The 20,006-nt window shown below is 32.7% G+C and overlaps 2 protein-coding genes across 4 annotated transcripts; both read left to right on the top strand.

Annotated features, from left to right (window-relative positions):
* Positions 1-7,529: 7,529 nt before the first annotated feature.
* On the top strand, positions 7,530-9,899 carry LOC148303271 (telomerase reverse transcriptase-like). Its single transcript, XM_088270188.1, has one exon. It carries the CDS (start codon positions 7,590-7,592, stop codon positions 9,774-9,776), a length of 2,187 nt encoding a protein of 728 aa, XP_088126314.1. The 5' UTR covers positions 7,530-7,589; the 3' UTR covers positions 9,777-9,899.
* A 515-nt stretch (positions 9,900-10,414) lies between these two features.
* LOC148303270 (uncharacterized) lies at positions 10,415-17,684 on the top strand. 3 transcript variants are annotated; one of them, XM_088270189.1, is made up of 6 exons: positions 10,415-10,656; positions 11,559-11,696; positions 13,279-13,623; positions 14,550-14,747; positions 15,415-15,843; positions 16,656-17,684. In XM_088270189.1, the coding sequence occupies exons 1-6, from the start codon at positions 10,600-10,602 to the stop codon at positions 16,710-16,712; spliced, it is 1,224 nt and encodes a 407-aa protein (XP_088126315.1). In that variant the 5' UTR covers positions 10,415-10,599; the 3' UTR covers positions 16,713-17,684. The 3 variants fall into 3 exon arrangements, with proteins under 3 accessions (XP_088126315.1, XP_088126316.1, XP_088126318.1); XM_088270190.1 differs by having other exon boundaries at positions 10,420-10,656; positions 11,559-11,690; XM_088270192.1 differs by lacking the exon at positions 10,415-10,656 and having other exon boundaries at positions 11,661-11,802; positions 16,656-16,847.
* Positions 17,685-20,006: the final 2,322 nt, after the last annotated feature.

Here is a 20,006-nt window from a genome sequence, read left to right as displayed (position 1 = left end):
ATATATATATATGTATATATGTATGAAAGTCAAATCATAGGTATTAATGCTCACTTTTCTTATTACGTATTTTGTGGAATGTCTTATCATTTATTGTATGTTTTAAATGTAGCTTGATGTCGTCTGCATTCGTAGGATTGAATATTCTGTCTCTAGAATATGTATAAGTGTTTTGTGTCGTCAGATGTATATATAACATTTTAGTGGATGTATGGATCACATTTTTACTTGAAGAATATTCGTAAAAAGCGTATGATTGAGTTAACAGGATGAATCTATGGTTGTTTACATCTGAGTTTGGAGTAATCTGTAAACGTATCTGATGCATTCTTAATAACTGGTTCTTTTACATCGTAATTTGACATTTCCAAAGGCGTTAAGCAGGAATGTGTAATGTCACCATGGCTGTTTTAAGGAGAAATAATAAACAGTATGTTTGTCAGCTTTATTCATTTGATTCTGCTGATTTTAAAAAGAACCGATGACTAAGGTATGTATGCAAAGAAAGTGATTTGTTGTGGAATGTTGTAAAGTCTATGGTTTTTGAAAAAGATGAAAGTATCACAAATATGGTGACTGATGAAAGTCTGAAACAGATAGATGAATTTGCATATCTGAAAAGTATGTTTTCGAGGGATAGAATAATTGAAAAGACGTTGAAAGGAGGATGCATGCCAGGAGCAGATTAAATGGTGTACTACAAACAATTGTGGCAATCAAAAGCTTGCAGCGAAAGCTAGACTAGCGGTGCATGATGGTGTCCTGGGCCAACCCTAATGTATGGAAGCCATGTTATGTGATCTATCTTCTCTAATGATAAGTAGTAAGTAGTATGTACAATTATTTATCAGCAATAATGATTTCTGATAGAATTTGATTTAAATGAGTTGGCAGCTGTATGCTTACATTTGATGGCATTCTAAAGCATGTTCCTTACAAACAACTAAGTTTTACACAACATAGAAAGTACCATAATGAATTAACTGAAACATTTTCATTGTTTCTGACAAACGCATGCTAAATGAATTTTATTTATTTTATAATTAATTTAAGTATCATTAGTTTTAATATTATTTTACATAGTTTCTAAGCTGCTGTATGGACTTCAATGGAAATATTAAAATGTAACAATAAATGAGATAAAACATTTATAATTAACAAACAAAAAAAACTTTACTTAAAAATAAATATGAGTTTATATTTATTCCACGAAATGAAAAACTAAAGGCTGGTTTCATACTGTAATTTTAGACTTCATATTTTACATAACTGTACAATTTTGTAATAACTTATTAACCATTTTGTATAGTAGCTTTAATTTGTGATAATTTTGATAAGTGACGAATTAAAATATATTTTAACGATTTTTTTCAATTTTGTGAAATATTTCTAAATCGTAAAAATGAGAATGAAATGCTCCGATACAAAAGACGTAACAACGCCATCTTACGCCGTTATTAATAACTATTATAGTTTAAATTAAAATCAAGAGATGACACTAGTGGTTATTTTTTAAATTTGTTTTATTTTATTTAAGGTTCTTGAATTATGTTTACCGTTGTTTTGTTATGTAAAATATACCATCCTGTTTTAATATCATCTGTAGAATACAATATTTTTATAGTAAAATGAATACATTTATATAAAAGTAACAATGAGGTGTCTAGTCTGATTTTATCATATTGATTTATGCCATGTCCATCCAGTCATTCAAATAAGAAAGAGATCGTACTTTGCTTTAGAAAATAAATAATATAATTCCCACAAATTTGTACTTACAGGCAGTTCTCATATATACATAAATTTATTCTTCGTTTGACCCTTATCTCCACCCAACAGTGTATAGGGCACTACATCGAATCGAAGCAGTGTTATCTTGATAGTTAATCATCCAAAGCCATAGTGTTTCAGGCCCAAAGTGATTTTAAATAAATATTTCTGTAACACATCATGTGTATTTATTTTATAAAAATACCAAGTCTTAAATAGAATGTAAATAATTCACATGGCCATTTAATACACTTGGGACTGGAAAGGTATTTCTACCTGTTCGATCGATTGATGCCTAAAGACGGGAAGGGTGTTTTTACCTTCTGCGCCGGCCTAATTTCAAAGTCAGAAAAGAAGAAATTATCCAATGTTTTTAAGTAAATATTATATACCAATCTGTTTATTAAAGTCTTAACTATATGTACATAATAATCAAATCCCATCGCCAGCGGTCTGAAATTTATTAATACTAGAACACACTATAAAGGTGTCTCTCATTTGAACACCCATGTAAGATTTGTGGTCTCAGTGACACTGATATAGTCACTTTCGGTGCTTTGCGTTCATATTGAATTTGTTACATTGGGTAGGACTGCCTGTAGTTCATAGATTCCACTAAAAATTACGTAGACTCTGCGCGTGTTTGCAAGAAATCGAACTGAATTTAGTTCATTAGTGAACGCTCACTGTTGCTAATTACGATCTTAATAATTCAGGCTAATAGGCACAGGAATATTATCCCAGTATACATATTTTGAGGTGAATCCATATCATTTGTTTTTTTTTGTGCAGTATGAATAGATCTCTTAAATATGTATTATCATGAATACCTAAACCTGTAATGCTTAGAACAAAATTCATTGTTTTTTTTTTGTAATAAATATTTTGTATATGAATTTGTGTTTTTTTATTTATTAAATGTCTTGTGCATGTTTGTTCCTTGTCTTAGAAACTTGTAGTTTCTCTACTGATTTTTGATACGCTGAAAGTGAAGAGGTTTATATGAGGAATAATAGGACCATTGGGTGCGGAAAAGGTTTGAAGAAGAAGAAGGGAGTATGGAATAAATAATGCTAAAAAATTATCAGGTATGTAATAAATTCCTCAACAGACATACTCTTTTTATGCAAAGAGAATGTGAAAGTTAGGCATTCATGGAGCTCATGTGGCCTGGAATTAGATGGCTAAAAGATCACATTACACTGTGTAACTTTCACCATTCTGCCCATTATTGAACATCCATTTTGCCTTAATTCTTAAAGGTTGTTTGTAAAGAGTGTGTACATATGAAACCGCTATCTGTTGAGAATTTAGTGAAGTAAAAAGCTGTAGGAAACTATCAATCAAATAATAATTTTAAAAATTCTGTATTCAAGGTGAACCTTCCATGAGAATAAATTCAGAAGTATTTATCCTTCCATACATGTTTATGGCAGAAGGATGGTATGAAGGACTCAAATCAACAATATTACGTTCAAGAGGTCGCTGGTTTTAAATTGAAAATAGGAATATCTACTCTAAACTGAGTAGACAAATATTATTCATTCAATGATGAGTAGATTAAGTCAATGATTTAGGAAAAGTGTTAATGATACAATAAAATAAATGGTATCTGGAATTATCGATTGTTACGTAAATGTTGTTACATTGTTGTCTAGTGTTGCATGCTTGTTGGTTGTTGAATGTATTTAGAGTAAACATTTATCTTCTTGCGAGTTTAAGAATGAAAAGCTCATTCTTCTTTACCTTCTTAGTGTAGGCCTTGTGGCCTTTTTTTAAGTGGATTAGCCTCCTGCGATGTCGATTCCCAGCTGCCAATCCATTTGACGGTAATCCTAGGAGTCGTCACCTTGAGGTTGGCTGTGCAATGCAATGTGAGGGAGTCAGGATGGTTCCATTCTACTATTATACCATTATTAGTTTATTACATATTGGGTGGGAATTTCTATTATTTTTTTTAAAGGAATAACCCGCACAATTTTAATAAGTGAAAATATATAAGAGAATGATATTAATTCTTTACTAACAGTTTGGACAAAGCCAATGACACTGTACTTTGGCACACGGTTTGTGCAATACTGAAAAATTAATATAATATTTGGCTAGTTCATATAGCACCCAACCAGGTGTACTTAATGAGAGACAATTTTAAGAGAAGGTCATTCATGATCATTCAGGATTTGTTGAGCCATTGAATATTTGATCTGATAAACGAATCTCTTGAATCTGTCACTAGTCAATAAGCATGTCTCATAAATTTCTGTCAATCTGTTTTTATTTTATTTAAATAAGGGAGATATTACTGATCTTGGGAATGAATTGGTAAATAAATGACTTAATACTCAAAAGATTTATTGCATTAATCACTAAATCACTTTGGTGATATAGGTCCCTCAATTCAAATCTTACAAATCACCAGATCGTAATCACCTTTTGTTTCTGGTACAATTTTGAATTTTGAAGAGACTAAATGTTTAGAAATACAGTAAGTACCTATTCAGTCTCTTTCTTGATTGGTCTGTAGATTGGTCTGCAACAACAAATGACATCTCCTTCGCCATTCTATTCAGCAAAGCTTCAAAATGCTTATGTTATAATGTTATTACTGTAGTAATATAACCAATAACAATAATTACAGCTTTAAATAATAAATTCTTTGTGCTATGTTTTCGAACTTTGTGCATAATGTAATAGTCTTAAGATGTTGGAAAATAAGACAGACGGTTACTTAAATGTTGAAATGTGTAATAAAGATGGAAATACTTTGCTTGTCAATTGAAGATCGATTTTACGTGAGAGTAATAATGTATTTATTTAATACAATGCAAAAATAATAGAAGGAATGCAGATTTATTAAAGAGGACGATGAATGCTGGTCAATTCTTCTGACAAGTGTGTTGAAAAATTTATGAATAACAGTGTTGAGAATGGAGAAATTCAATAAAAAAGATTAACCCCTCGATTGCGACTGACACATAGGTCTGTGACAATACACACACATGTGTGTTATTAGACTTTCACAGATACATGTATAATTTGGATGTACTTAAGCTTCCAAGCTTTATTTTTAACGGAATATGTACTTAGATTGTAATTTTGAGTATTCCGGAAAAATTCTGCCTCTGTAGTTTAGTGATTGGTCTATTTGGCTACTGCGCTGGAGGTCTCCGGTTCGATATGGGGGGGTCAAAATAAACATCACTGATGTTTCACTTTTTAATAGCACATTGGTACCTGCTTATCTGGACTTGTCATCTTGTCTTCATGCAATCAACAATCCAGAAAACACTGTGTTCATAAGATCCAGTGTTCTAAGCATTATAAGTTGGAGATAAAGGTTATATGACCAAGTGCATTTTATACAAAAACGTGATCATTGACTATTTGTTATCTTACTAGAAAAAAATCCTAAAGGATTTTAAACTTGGAAGTATAATATATTGACTTGTTAAAAATGACTAACTGCATTTATGTTTATTTTCTTGCCGAGCAAAAGTGACTTAAATGGCCCTCCTGAACATTTTACATTTTGTTAGATGGTCACTTTCTCCTGTACGACTATGATATTCTTCTCTTATATTAAATACTGCATTACAGGATTTGATAAACTTATATAAATATCAAATTTTATTTGTATTTTTAATGAGACTGGTTATCATCATCATCCGAAACATAAAAACATTATTTACAAAATAATGGAAGAAAACTGTCAGAATATCATATATTTTTTGTAAATCTTTGGACAAGCAAGGTGTTAAGGTATTATTTATAATTATCATACATGAATGATATTAGATCACATTATCATGAACTGTCATAAAAATCATAAGAGTATAGAATAAGGTATTAAAGTATTGTATTTTTAAGAGCCTTTCAATATTATATAAATTAGCATATTGACAGCCAAAGATACCTCTTAACTGATGAAAATATATATAATATTATGTAATATGTTGTCTTTGAGATTTTTTTCAAGTAATGATAGTTTTTAATTGAAATGTTACAAGGTATTGTTACTTAATTTTCGATGAGTTTCATGTTATTACGTGTAAAATGGAATTTTAGAACATTTAGCAAAGCCAATAAATTGTTTATTCGAAAAGCAAAACCTGATTTTTATTTTATTACATAAAAAATACATGTCGTAAAAATGTCATCTAAATTTCATGTGATGTCGCAGAAAAGTATCGAGATGGAGGGTTCAGATGTTTTTACACTGTAGAATTAAACCTGTTTTGTACTACTTTTTGTTTGCAAAGCACCTAAAATTGAGTGATACATGTACTAAAATTCACTTGACAGCAAATTGAGATAGTTATCTTTTTTTGTTTAATTACCTAACGTCTAAGTAACTGAAATCTAGCTACGGCTTATACAACACCGCTTATCATGACCCTACTCATGCTTCAACTTGTGGATTTACTTTTTATGTTTAAAGTTACTATGATTTCATGTAATTCATGAATGAAAATCCTAGGCAAAATCACTCGCTGTGATACATGATAGTTATCAAACACTATCTGAAGGGGTGGAGGTGGGTGTTATAGGTAGGTATTTAAAAATAAGGGAAAATTAATACTTAAAATATACACTTTACAGCCATATATTAAATAATATTATCTATGTATTTTTTCTACGTCAAATTCAAATGTCAAATTTGACAATCCATAAAAACAAACAATACATATATAATTCTATCGTGATTTTAACGTTGTTCGCGCTTCCTTTTCATTTCAAATGAGTTTTCTATATTTTTAAGCAACTTATTAACTTATACTTTTAATGTTTGTATCAGATTGTTTTATCATTAACTACAACGAAAAAAATATGTAAGAAAAATAATGGCATTTTTGTATTAAATTCAATTTTTGGTTGTATACGTTTATGGTACAATTTTTGTGTCCACATTTTTTCATGCGTAAGCACGTAATGTATGAAAAATTAGATAACTTTTGTAGGTAGGTACCTATTTCTCATAATAAAGTAATATTTTTTGGGTCGTAAGGAGTAGGGATTATTTTAAGGTTCGGAGGGGGGATATTTTGTCCCTTTCTGTCGACTTCTGTTTGATTAAATTAATTTGTTTTCATGTTTAGACTTGCCTTTGGAAAAAAGCTTCTATTATGCTTGGCCCTTATTTGAAATGATTCATTTTACTTTTGTGTTCTCAGTGAAAAGCATCTCTTTGGTATTTACTTTAAGTTGGTTGTATTATTGATTTACAAGTTGATAAATATTTGACTTGGTAAATAATATATTTTTTTTAAAATTCTTTATTCTATTTCTAATGTATTTTATTACCTACATAATATCATTTCTTGATTGTTAACTATTGAATTTAATGTTTTTTTTTTAGTTAAGTTAATACACAATTAGTTTCACTTTAAAGGATATAATATTACATTCCATTAATCCATTTTGAAATGAATTAAAAAATATATATACTTTTTATTTGGTTTTTAGCTGTAATATTGTGAACATTGCTGTTTTTATTTTTTATTTAAATATTTTTATTTTTATCACTAAAAATATTATTTTATAAATTTAGTAGTTTTAAACCTTATTTATCATTATCTACTGCTTGAAAAAACTAAATTTGTGATTATAAAATACAAATTATGTGCTTATTGAATTTCTAAACTTTGATTATATTTCTACTTGTATTTTCTTGTAATAATTGTGTTGTATATAGATTTTATCAAAGCCAAGTTACAAAGCATTCCTTGTATAAGACAATTAAAATACTTTTCTCATTTTTTATGTACAAATATTAAGTATTTGGTTGGTTAGTTAAAATTTTTATATTTAATAATATTACAATGAGTTTTAGTAATAGCCAAAACAAGTATATGAAATATACCAAATCAATTTGTTTTACGAATTTTATTTGCAATAAGTCATTTTGTCGAAGTACCTCTAATAATAAATTTAATGTTTTAGTGAAAAGAAAATTTAATCCAGACCGTATTTTAAAAAATATTCTTAAAATTGTCAATACTGAAAATTCTTTTGATGTAAAAGAGAGCCCTAGTTTTAGACATGATGTTTGTAAATTTTTATTAAATTTACATGTTAATTTTCGTAAACATTGTAAAGATGACTTCAAAGCCTATTTTCAACATCTCAAGTCTGAAAATGATGAATTTAAATGTGTAGATGTTTTAGAGATTACTAAAATTATTTTGGTTATCATGGAGAAAATTATAACTCCAGATTTTTACGGTTGCAATAAGAACAAGAAGTGTTTTTATGACCTAATTCGTTTTATTTTGAAAGGAATGCTTCATCAATATGTTACGTTCGAAAGAATTTTACATAAATGGGACATTGACAAAGTTGTTTGGTTGGAAAATATTTCTAAAACGGAAATCAAATCTGATATTCTTTGTAAAGTAATCATTTGGGTGATTAAGAATACAGTTTGTTCCATTATTGCTGTTCGTTTTTATGTAACGGTCACAAAAATAACACAAGAAACGAGAAAACTTTATTTTTATGCCAAAGAGGATTGGCAAAGATTGAGTGATAAAATTATTTTTGATCTTATTGAAAAGGGTGATATAGTTAAGTGTGATTCTTTTAGTTTAGGAAGTAGATGTAAGAAAAATATACAAGTTAATAATAAGTTGGAAAGAAAATTCTTCCTAAAAAGATTACCCGTCGTGAGGCTTATGTTGAAACCCAATTCTTCTGTCCGTGTTATCATAAGATATAAAAAACTTTGTCCTTTAGAAAAGAAGATTATAAGAAACAGAAGAATTATGTTTAAATGTATTTATCCATCTTCGTTACCGGGAAATTTCGAAGGGAAATATATTGAATTGTTTAAAAATTGGAAAAGACAGGGTGAACCAAAACTTTATTTTGTAAAAGCTGATCTGACAGACGCTTTCGGTTCTGTAAACATTGATGTTTTAAGACAAATTTTAGCTAAGTTACATTGTGATTTTCAAAAAAGGGAGACAAATTTAGATAAAAAGAGAATGGTAGCTAAAGAATACCAAAAACTAATAGCCGACATGAGAAAATCGGTAATCGTTAGAATTGGGTCTTGCGCTTATCAGTGGAAACGAGGCCTCGTGCAAGGAATGCGATTTTCACCCATTCTTTGCGAAATATTTTATAGCAACTCGGATTCAATTAATTTATCAGAATTTTCCGAACTTACTGGAACGAATCTTTTTATCAGGCTCGTTGATGACTATTTATTTGTAACCGATAATATAAAAACTGCTTTCAACTTCCTAAAAACAATGATCAATTCTGGTAAAACGAATGCGAAAAAGACGATTTGTAACTTTAGCTATGAAGGTGTAGAGACCTCTTTTACTATTTCTTTTTTTGGTTACATTTTAAATGCTCACAATCTAGAAGTCACAAGAGATGAAAAAGTTTATAACGGTCAAATTTGTTATAGAATTTCATTTAGTACTGGCATTTCAGAACCAGTTAAATTCTTAGAAAATAGGATAGCGCAAACAACCGTGCCTTTAACACCATTATTTTTCAATTTAGCAATCAACTCCGAAGAAACCGTTTGGAAAAACATTTTCATTTCTCTTTGCATTTCTGCAAACAAATTTTGTACTATTACAAATATTATTTGTATTAATAATCCTAGCTTCAATGCAGAAAGTATTTTCAACGTTTATAAGAGGAAGGTAGCTGTTAGAATGTGCGATGCAATAATGAAAATCATTTTTAGCAATAACCCAAACACCAAGTTCAATATATGTATCAATCACCTGCGGTACTTAGCCTACAAAGCATTGGGTTTATTTGCCAGTAAATCTAATATTTGTTCAGACTTTTCTTCGTTAATTAAAGTAGCCATGAAAAAAACAAATTGTTTCGAAGGTAAATGGAAATCACATTATAGAAGTATTGATCGAAATGGTGCTCCGATAAATTTAGCGAATAAAGAAATATGCTGTTGTCAAAAAGTTGTTAAATATTTAAATGATTGCCGCAGAGTGCCAAATGGTTTTCAACCTTTTGTTAAATGAGGAATGTTAAAAAGTATTTCTCACATTCAAATTGCCAGGCTGTAATTTCAACAAACCAAAAATGTAAAAGGGTTTTTAAATTTTATATAATACATATGTTTTTTTTTTGTATTTTAATTACTGTTTTATAATATGCAATTCAAAGATTTAGATAAAAGTATCAAAATAAAATACTTACAGTTTTAGTTTTTTAATTTTTACAACTGACAATGCAACGCTTTTGCCAAATGCCTCATAAGTAAAAACACATTAATAATTGTTTTGTATGTGATCATAATATGGATTTTAAATCAAGACTTTAACTTTTTTCCAGTTACATGCGGTTCTATTAAGAAATTTGGTCCATTGTAACAGTTCTACTGTTAAAACATTTTTGGAATGTCTATTTTCTCTAATTTATAAATTTTTATATTCGAATGCCTTGGATATAGTCATATCGTTGATTTAAAAGAAATAAACCATAATCAAAACACACGATTTTACTAAAGACCCTTTTTTAACTTTGTTAGTCAGTTACTGTGCTATTTTAGAGCAATGTAGTGGAATAAATTTTTTTAAAAGCAAGTACTGTAGATTTATCACAACAGTACCTGACTACTACATACCTTCAAAATATTTCTTTAAATGAATTTATCTATGCTTTATATCTGTCAAAATTCAAATTGAAAACACAACTAGGACGGCAACACTCGATCAAAATAATTTCTCAGCATTGTTTAAATTCTATAAAAATATACATTCAATTAGTTATATTCGTTATTTATACATGTAATTAACACTTAAGCTTGCCAAATCACCAAGAAATTAAATGTAAATCGTGAAAATGGAGGCGGACAACGACGAGGAACTTCCAGAGGTCAATTTAAATTCTCCCAGAAAGGTAAATATTGCATTTTGTCTTAATAAATAAATGTATTTTTATAAATAATTATTTGTGGCGTAGCCGAGTAAGCACACTAAAAAGAGGATGTTAAGTGACTTACTCGTAATCGTAAGAAATACCGACATCAAACCATTCGTCGTGGCCACTTTCAATAAATGTTTATTTTATACGCTTGACAGCAAATTCCCTTTGCAACATTAGTCCGTACAAAAAATAGAAGAAGTCTTCTTCTCCGTCTTATTCCTCATTGCTGAGGGTTGTGACCCTTGCAGAAGCAATGACTCTTCTCCAGTTATCCCTTGACTGCGCTGCACGTAGCGCTCCAACCACTGAGGTGCCTGGAATGACACTCCAGAAGAAGAAGTAAATATCATTAATTGATAGAATTAATTTTGAAAGTAAATTATACATTGTTTTCGGGATGGTTATTGTAAAAGTAATGAATGTGATATCGCTCACTCCTTTCAACAACGTCATATATAAAAAACTTTATTTTTCCAGAGATCGTTTTTGAAGTTTAAAAATATAATAAAATGTATGAAAAATAAATATCAAGCCACTTATTGAACTTTTTATTGTGCAACAGATCGTTTTAGGTAAAACCTGAATGTTTTTTTTCCATTTGAAAAATATTTAGTACAATTAAACGATACCTTTTCTTCAAAATGCAAAAACAACACTTTCTGCCCTGTAATGGGTTAAATATTAAGTTAAAAATATACCGCTTTTGCCGGGATATAGTACATTTTCTGGGCATTCCGAAAACACGCGCAACTGATAATTGACGATTTTTCATATATTACGTTGTTAAAGGAGTGAGCGATATGTGAAAAAAATAGGCTACTCTCTATGTGTATTGTATTATTTTTTTCATTTATTTTAATTCCATTTTTTTTCAGAAGCCATATTTAGGATCGTTCCAAATGCCGGATCCGTCGGTGTTAGCGGCCAGAAGAAAGCTGGAAGATGAACAGGAGATAACTTTGATGAAGATTTTATCTGAGGATCAGGATGAAATGGAAGCATGCGATGTAATGGTGATTACATTCTTCTCCCTCTACTCCTTATTACTATGGGGACGGGTGTTACACTAATTACGTGCATCAACTAGTTGTGCTCCTCAGAAGCTGCGTTTTAAAAATGGTTGGAAATTTAATCAATAGACTTACTTGATTTTTCACATTTTTTATATTCACAAAATTAATTAACCAGATGCATGCGGCTCGCATAACCGTATGTGTTTTCACAAAACATGCCCCATACGCGGCTGACATAAGCTTATGTGTTTTTACTTTGCTCCAAGTTTCGAACCTCAGTTCAACTTGGAGGGATTTTTTCGTGGTGTGGAACTTTGGATAAAATAATACGTCAATCCTTGGCCTTATGACGTCTGTTGAAATATCTGACTAATAATTTGTAACATCGCAAGGATAAATAAAAGAACAGATCCCTGATTTTTCTTGCGGTCGGTAATTAGTCCGCGCCATAATCATGCCCTATATCTGTCTCACTCTCGACGCTACGCATCGCCAGTGGGTAAGAGCGACACACGATGCGTCCTTTGATTTATTTATGTTACGATCTTATTTGTTTATATTACGATATATTTCAAGAATAATGTGACACAAGTGTATTATAGAGTACCAAAAAGGCACAATGAATCCCACTGAACGTTTTTGTTTAGGAAAATAAATCGTTTCTTAACTTAATATATGATAAAAGAAATCATTTAAAAAACGGCGAAATACCGCCGCGCACGGGCGTCTCTTAGGAACAAAGTTAACGCGGTTAAAAGGTTAAGCTTACAAATTTTAATACCAGGTTGTTATATTCACAAAATTAATTAAGGTTACAATTTTTTATACTAATGCACTAATGCAGCGGCAGTTCACGCTGATGGCTAGATGACGAGAGAGGAGGTACCTTCCGTCGTCAGCACTTTTAAAGGCGTGGTGACATCACGCCGCTGTCCGCGATGGCGCGGTTACGTTGCGTTCAATTGTAGCGTTCTTGTCTATGCCGCCTCGCTCTCAAGACACCGCTCGTCACATCCGTCCATGGTAGTCGGGACCGGATGAGGCACCACATTACGCAGGGTTGTGATCCTTGTTGAACCAATGACTCTTCTCCAGCTACCCCTTGACTGCACTGCATGTAGCGCCAACCACCGAGGTGCCTGCTGCTACCTTAACTTGATCGGTCCATCGTGTGGAGATCTTCCTCTCCCTCTCTTCCGCTCCAGGCTACCGATCACAACCAGCCGTTCTAGGCTGTCCTCATGTACTCACAACATGTCCAAAGAACTAAAGAATCCGTCGTGTACAGACATTGGCTAGAATAAAACCATCCAAGTGTAACTCCTGATGAATGGACTCGTTGGTGCGTCTAGCTGTCCATGGGATACCATTTTCGTAAAATTATACCTCATAAAACTTCCAAGAATTTGAACAGTGTGGTTGTCAATCATGGGCAGAATTGGTAAATGTTACACTTATGACAGTCGTAAGCCCGTAATTGCCCAGACGTGCATATTCTTCTTCATCTATGTTGAGTTGTCAAACAAATTATATTATATCTATTATTATTCATGAATGATACTGATAAAATGTCTACTTTCAGAACGCTTCGGATGCTTCCCAAAACACATCAAACAACTCGCACTTTTCAATGCCCGACGCCGATGTCATCGCCGCAAACAGAAAATTACAATTGGAGAAGGATTTGTTACTGGACGACCTTTTGAAGGAGCAGGAGAGCATGGACAAGGAAGAGATAATGGAAGTGCTGCATGAGAAGGTTACCCCGACCATTCCGGCCGAAAATCCCGGAATACAAGTCTCGAAATTGAACATAGATAATTTTTTCGATACGCCGTCGCAAATTAGGAAAAAATTTGTTTCGGACTATATTGAAAAATTGGAGCAGTGTGAATCTGATGAACATTTGCGGATCGTTCTGGACCGTGTAAGGTTTTAAAATATTTATTTGATTGGCATTAACTTAGTATAAATCGCTCCCTCTTTTCAAGAACGTCATAAATAAAAAAACTTGATTTTTCAGGAAAACGATTTTAAAGTTTAAAAATATAACACAATGTATTAAAAATAAATATCAAGCTTTTTACTGAATTTTTTACCATGCAACTTTTTAGGTAAAACCTGAAGGTTTTTTCTCCATTTGAGAAATATAAGTATATTTAAAAAAAATAATAAAACAATACCTTTTCTTCAAATGCATAAACAATATTTTCTGCCCTGTAGCGGGTAAATATTATGTTAAAAATATGCCTCTTTTGCTGGGATATAGTGCATTTTCTAGGCATTCTGAAAACATGCACAACTGAAAATTGACAATTTTTTATTTATGACGTTCTTGAAAGGAGTGAGCAAAAGGTGTAATCGCTATTTAAATAAGAATATAAAAAAAAATATAAAATTTGATAAGTTCAAAATTTGATAAGTTATTCACTGATTGTTTTGAAATTTTGACACAATATTGCAATCGAATTTACGCATGTTTTTATCTGTATGTATAATTAAGAATGTCAATGTTAGTTTGTGCAAAATCTTTAATCTTCCAAAGTTATTTACCTGTATTGTTGATTGCTTTGAATTTGTGGACATGTATCATTTGAATAAATAATAATTTCCTTGCAATAATGCATTTTTCATTATCAAAAATATTTTTAAAAAACCTGCCCTTTTTCGTAATAAAATTTTCATTATAACTCATCCGTCAAAGCAGAAAACAGAACATTTTTACAGTCACAGTTTGTTTGTACAATTCCATATATGTATACATTTATCATCCACGGTGACATTGCACATCCCTGTTTAACACCTTCACAGATATGAATGAGGGACTTAGCCGTTCATCTTATTTTGTTGCAGCTACTTGATACAATTGTGGAAATGTATTCTGACCAGAAGTTAGTCATCCAACTCGGAAATATATTGTGCCATGCGTTGCTTGTGATTTCCATTTTATTGGACGTAAAGTGCCGGCTGGTATTTACCACTTTGACAGTCCCTGAAGTCCTGTGTCGAATTCTGGAGAGAGTCCCTAAAGATTTACAAAATAAAGAAACCGTGAGTTATACAAATGAACAAATTCATTTGCACCCTTATTTAAAAAAAAAACACACACACATGGTTGGTAATAAATGTAGAGAGGGACCAAGGAAATCTTGACATGATCAAGTATTTCAAAGTGGTCACGTCAAAAGTTGGAATAATCGGCGGGTATGTATGAGGGGGGGGTGGGACCCGCCTCCGTAGTGTAACGGTCAGGACGCTCGGCTACCATTCTGGAGGTCCCGGGTTCGAATCCCAGGGTGGGGTTAAATAAATATAGGTGATTTTTTCACTCTAATATTTATTCAGCACTACCCTGGTACCTGAAGCGGAGGGCTGATCACCTTTCCTTCGTGTGTTAATGACCAAGAACACAATGTGTTTTTATGATGCAGTGCCCTATGCACCATCGTGTGCGGGTGAGGGTTTGAAGAAAATATTCGAGGAGATGCATGGATGAGGAAGAGGCGAGAATTTTTCTTTTACAATTTAAATATTTCTTTATTTTATTGGCTAATCTCAGCCTAGCATTCTTTCCTTATTTCAGCATTCAAACGTCTATCATACATCATTTTGCCGCACATTTATCATAGTAGTATATAGAGAAATTTTTAAACAGTTATATGGTTTCGTGTATTTGGAAAGTATAATTGATTTTTATTGTTGTTTTTTCTGTTTTCAGATTGATCGATTTTTACATAGAATCCTTTTAAACTTTGACCATTTTCACGACAGACTCTACATAGCCGAGTGCATGATCGTAAAGTGCAATCCTCGCCATATTGACACCGATCCCGTGTACTTTTCCACCCGGCTCGCGCAAGAACTGCTCCGCAGGACCCTCTGCCGGCTGGTCGGGTACGCGAGGGACGATGGCGACACTTGCCGGTTTTCCGGAATGCGGCAAGTGCTGGCCAAAGGCGAACGGATCAATCTGCTGTCGCCGTACGAGCAGTACATCATGGTCAAACTAGTCAATGAGCTGAAATGGATGTTTGATCCTGCCGATTTGGGTAAACCGAAAGAGAAGAATGCCAAAATTTGGATTGTCTCTTTCTTTAATGCGTTGAAATGCAACAGCAAGGCATTTAGAAGCGCCGATTTTTTCAAGGTAATCAGTCGTCTTTTTTTCTCACAATACTTCGAGTGTGTCCGAATCTTTGTTCAAGATTCTGGCCTCGTCTCCACTTGGGAGTAATTTATATTGACAACTTAGCGTAAGATCGAGTAAGAAATACCGACATCCGGAGCATCTGTAAGACGGAGGTGGGGACGACAATGAAGGCGATACTGGAAGGAACATATAAACAGAATGTCAGAAGACAGATTTCCACGTATCGCCCTTCAAGGCAACCCTGAAGGACGCAGACCTCCAGGCAGACCTCCTTAAAGATGGAAAGACAGCTGGGAGTCAACATCCCAAGAGCGACATGCCGAGGCACAAACAGATCCCTAGGATCTACAAAAGAAGAAGAAGAACTTAGCATAGATTTTCAGCATAAATGGTCAGGGGTGATAATAGAGCAGAGAAAGACCGAGAAAAACTTGGTATGATCAAGTATATCAAATACTTGAAAGGGGTCAGGTCAGAAGTCGTAATAATCAGCAGGTATGTATGCGGAGATGAATGTGGAAGAGGTGAAGAATGTTTGGAAAGACAGATTGGTGTGGCGTTATATTCTCTCAGGCTCCCCCCGCGGAGAAGCGGCGTGATGGTAAGTTAGTTTTAGCATAGGCTTTCCCATTTTCGCAACTAATTTTGAAATATCGGCGGGTATGTACGAGGAGTTGCATGAATGTGGAAGAGGCAAAGAGAGAGTGGTGTGGCGTTCTACTATTCTCTCTTCCTATTGCTGCGGGGAAGCAGCGTGATGATTAGTTGGTTAGTTTTGATGATTATAATTTTTTCATTTTTTTTTTCAGGTCAAAACATTATGTTCTCGGATAGACCTTCTTTGGCAAATGGACAATGGAGAATAACAACCATATGTAATAAATATTAAATATTAAACCATATCCGATTCCTATGTGGAGCATATGGAGTCCACAAACTGTCTATAGGTATTTCTGTCAGCTGCCAGCTCCCTTGCATCCTCCCAAGTCAGGTCCGCGTCCCGAAGTTCTGATGAGAACTGCCGATGAATTGTCAACAGTACTCGTCCTGGGCGGTGCGAACATACAAAATACCACTATCATTAAAGTTATGGGGATGTTCTCCATGTCTGGTTGTACATGTCTTCCGGCTAAGTAGACTTGAAGAAAACAAGGATAACATTTTTTTTTGTATTACCTAACGTCCAAGTGACTCAGAAATATAGCTACGGATTATGCAACACCGCTTATCATGTCCCTACTCAGGATTCAACTTTATAAGTTTCATAGCCTATTCCTACTCCTGAGTGGATTTACTCTTTATGTTTAAAGTTACTATAATTAATGTAATCCATGAGTGAAAATTCAAGGCAAAAACACTCGCAACAGGGATAACAATAATTTTTGATAATTTATATAGTGCCATTTTCGTAATGGCACTTCGCTGTGAATGAATCGGGGAGAGGGAGATAGTGTAATGATTTAGCAAACAAATGCATTTTTAGTTTTTTTTTCTCACTGTTTCACTAGTGAAAGAGCATCCACGCCATCAGTCACGCAACAGCAAAGGCATGCTTGCCAAATTTAGTACGATGGTTGATCACTTTACCCATAGCAGTTAGTGTAGTGGATCCAAATGTGAGACGTCTATCAAGCAGCAATTCATCTGGAATATCCAAAAGAGCTGTGTATAAAAAACACAGATCTTTTAGATATTCCGGTGCCATATTTTGTACTGATTTATACATGAGTAGAGAGAGTTTATATCTACCCTTTCGGGAAAGCGTAGCCAGTGCATTTGGTGAAGTGGTGAGGTATTATTTTTTGACATCTCATCAAAGATGAAGAAGAATATAAAAATAAGAGTTTATTTATACTCAACCTTTTCAGGAAAGCGTAGCCAGTGCATTTGGCAAGTAGTGGGGTGATGTGACTGAATTTAAAGGTCACAAAAATTAGATGGGAGTTTTTAAGGTCCCAATTTGCTCATGTCAAGTTTTTGGTGACAATTGATCTTGCCACATGGCTGGACCATTTTTGATAAATTCATTTGTAACTGAGATGAAATATCGCTCACTCCTTTCAACAACGTCATATCAAAAAACTTGATTTTTCAAGAAATCCTTTTTAAAGTTTAAGGATATAATAAAATGTATTAAAAATATGTATCAAGCCACTTATTGAACTTTTTACTGAGCAATAGACCTTTTAAGGTAAAACCTGAATGTTTTTTCTCCATTTGAAAAATATTTAGTGTATTTAAAAAATAATTATACAATACCTTTTCATCAAAATGCAAAAACAACACTTTGCCCTGTAGCGGGTAAATATTAAGTTAGAAATATACCGCTTTTGCTGGGATAAAGTACATTTTTTGAGCATTCCAAAAACATGCACAGCTTAAAATTGTCGATTTTTGATATATGACATTGTTGAAAAGAGTGAGCAATAAGTATTTATTTTTATACGAAAAAAAGATAGAAGTCCGAGTCATTTAATTATCACAATAAGGTTTTATTTATTACAAATTTTTTTTTATTTAGACTTTTGACATTGTGAAGAAAATAAAAGAGGCTATGTTCAGTAACATTTTCAACACATTTCGGACGGGTGTTTTTTACGCCTGCGGACCGCTGAAATTTGATAATTATGTACGTGTAGTTAAGACCTTAACAAAGAGATTGGTATTTATGTATTAATTTTAAATCAAACACAGATTTTTTGAGTCTACTAAGTTAGTAGACTCAAAAAAATCTGTGTTTGATTTAAAATTAATACATAAATTAAAATGTAGTTCTACAAATTAAATGCCAAATCAATAAATAAGAGATTGGTACATAATATTCATATAAAAGCGTTGAATATGTAATTCTTTCTTTTCTGCCTTTGAAATGAGGCCGGCGCAGAAGGTAATAATACCCTTCCTGTCCTTAATCTTAAATCAACCCAAAGGGTAGAAATTCCTTTACCGTCCCAAATGTGTGAACAACACTTTTAGTATTTTTGAAAAAATGTACAATAATCCATTATGAATTTGTATCTGTTTGTATTTTACAAATATGTAGTTCTAGAAAATAGTCATGTCTACATTAATAAACTCAAAAGTGGTCTTACGCAAGTGTTTTATTTTTAAATTGTAATCATCATGTTTTTTCACCACAAATTTAATACCAAATTTGTAATAAAAATCAATATTTTACTAAAGGTTGGTACCAGTGGTAAGAGTGGGACAGTCTTGAAATGTACTCTTATAATAAAGCTTTAAGGAAAATTCCACAGATGTCACTATAAACCTTAAATATGGCTATATATATATATATATATATATATATATATATATATATATATATATATATATATATATATATATATATATATATGCTGGGAACAGAGTGAATGGTGCACTGCAATCAGCGGAAGCTAAACTGGCAGAACACAATGGAGTCCTAGTTCCAACTCTAATGTATGGAAGTGAAACATGGAGTTGGCAAAAGAAGGATGAAAGTAGACTGAATGCAGTCGAAATGCGATAACTCAGAAGAATGTGCGACAAAACGATGTATGATAGATGTTCGAATAGTGAAATAAGGAAGGAATGCCAAGCTGAGACAAGCATTATCGGTAAAATTAAGAAAGGTGTTTTGAGATGGTTTGGACATGTAGAACGTAAGAGTGAGGAAAGAATGGTAAAACAAATTTATGAGGCGAATGTAGTTGGAAAAAAACGCAGAGGAAGGCACGATCTGGTATGCCAAATACTTAAAAGTGGTCAGGTTAGGAGTCGTAATAATCGGGTAATAAGGCGGGTATGTATGAGGAGATGCATGAACGTGGAAGAGGCGAAGAATGTTTGCAAAGACAGAGCGATGTGGCATTTGATTCTCTCTGCCTACCCCTGCGGCGAAGCGTCGCGATGGTTAGTTAGTTAGTTAACATAAACTCAATAAAATAAAGGCATATTGACCAATGAGAAAAGCAAATAAAAGAGACTATAAAATATTTCAGAGGTAAGTATGGTCAGGGTTTTTTTTTTTAACAAAATAGGCCCCGGAACTCACCTCATGTCAAGCATGTACTCACTCCTTTCAAGAACGTCATGAATAAAAAATTGTCAATTTTCAGTTGTGCATGTTTTTGGAATGCCCAGAAAATGTACTATATCCCAGCAAAAGCGGCATATTT

Source organism: Brachycentrus maculatus, unplaced genomic scaffold (genome assembly GCF_059751285.1).
Source record: "Brachycentrus maculatus isolate JH-2025_06_01 unplaced genomic scaffold, ASM5975128v1 h1tg000374l, whole genome shotgun sequence".
NCBI lineage: Eukaryota > Metazoa > Arthropoda > Insecta > Trichoptera > Brachycentridae > Brachycentrus > Brachycentrus maculatus.
This window is presented reverse-complemented; position numbering and strand designations above follow the sequence as displayed.

What these genes read in the sequence shown, in the direction of transcription:
- LOC148303270 (XM_088270189.1), top strand. Translation starts at nt 10,600, where the DNA reads ATGGAGGCGGACAACGACGAGGAACTTCCAGAGGTCAATTTAAATTCT. An exon ending in TGCGGATCGTTCTGGACCGT is followed by an intron (nt 13,624 to 14,549) that starts GTAAGGTTTTAA and finishes ATTTTGTTGCAG; the next exon opens with CTACTTGATACAATTGTGGA. An exon ending in GAAGCGCCGATTTTTTCAAG is followed by an intron (nt 15,844 to 16,655) that starts GTAATCAGTCGT and finishes TTTTTTTTTCAG; the next exon opens with GTCAAAACATTATGTTCTCG.
- LOC148303271 (XM_088270188.1), top strand. Translation starts at nt 7,590, where the DNA reads ATGAGTTTTAGTAATAGCCAAAACAAGTATATGAAATATACCAAATCA.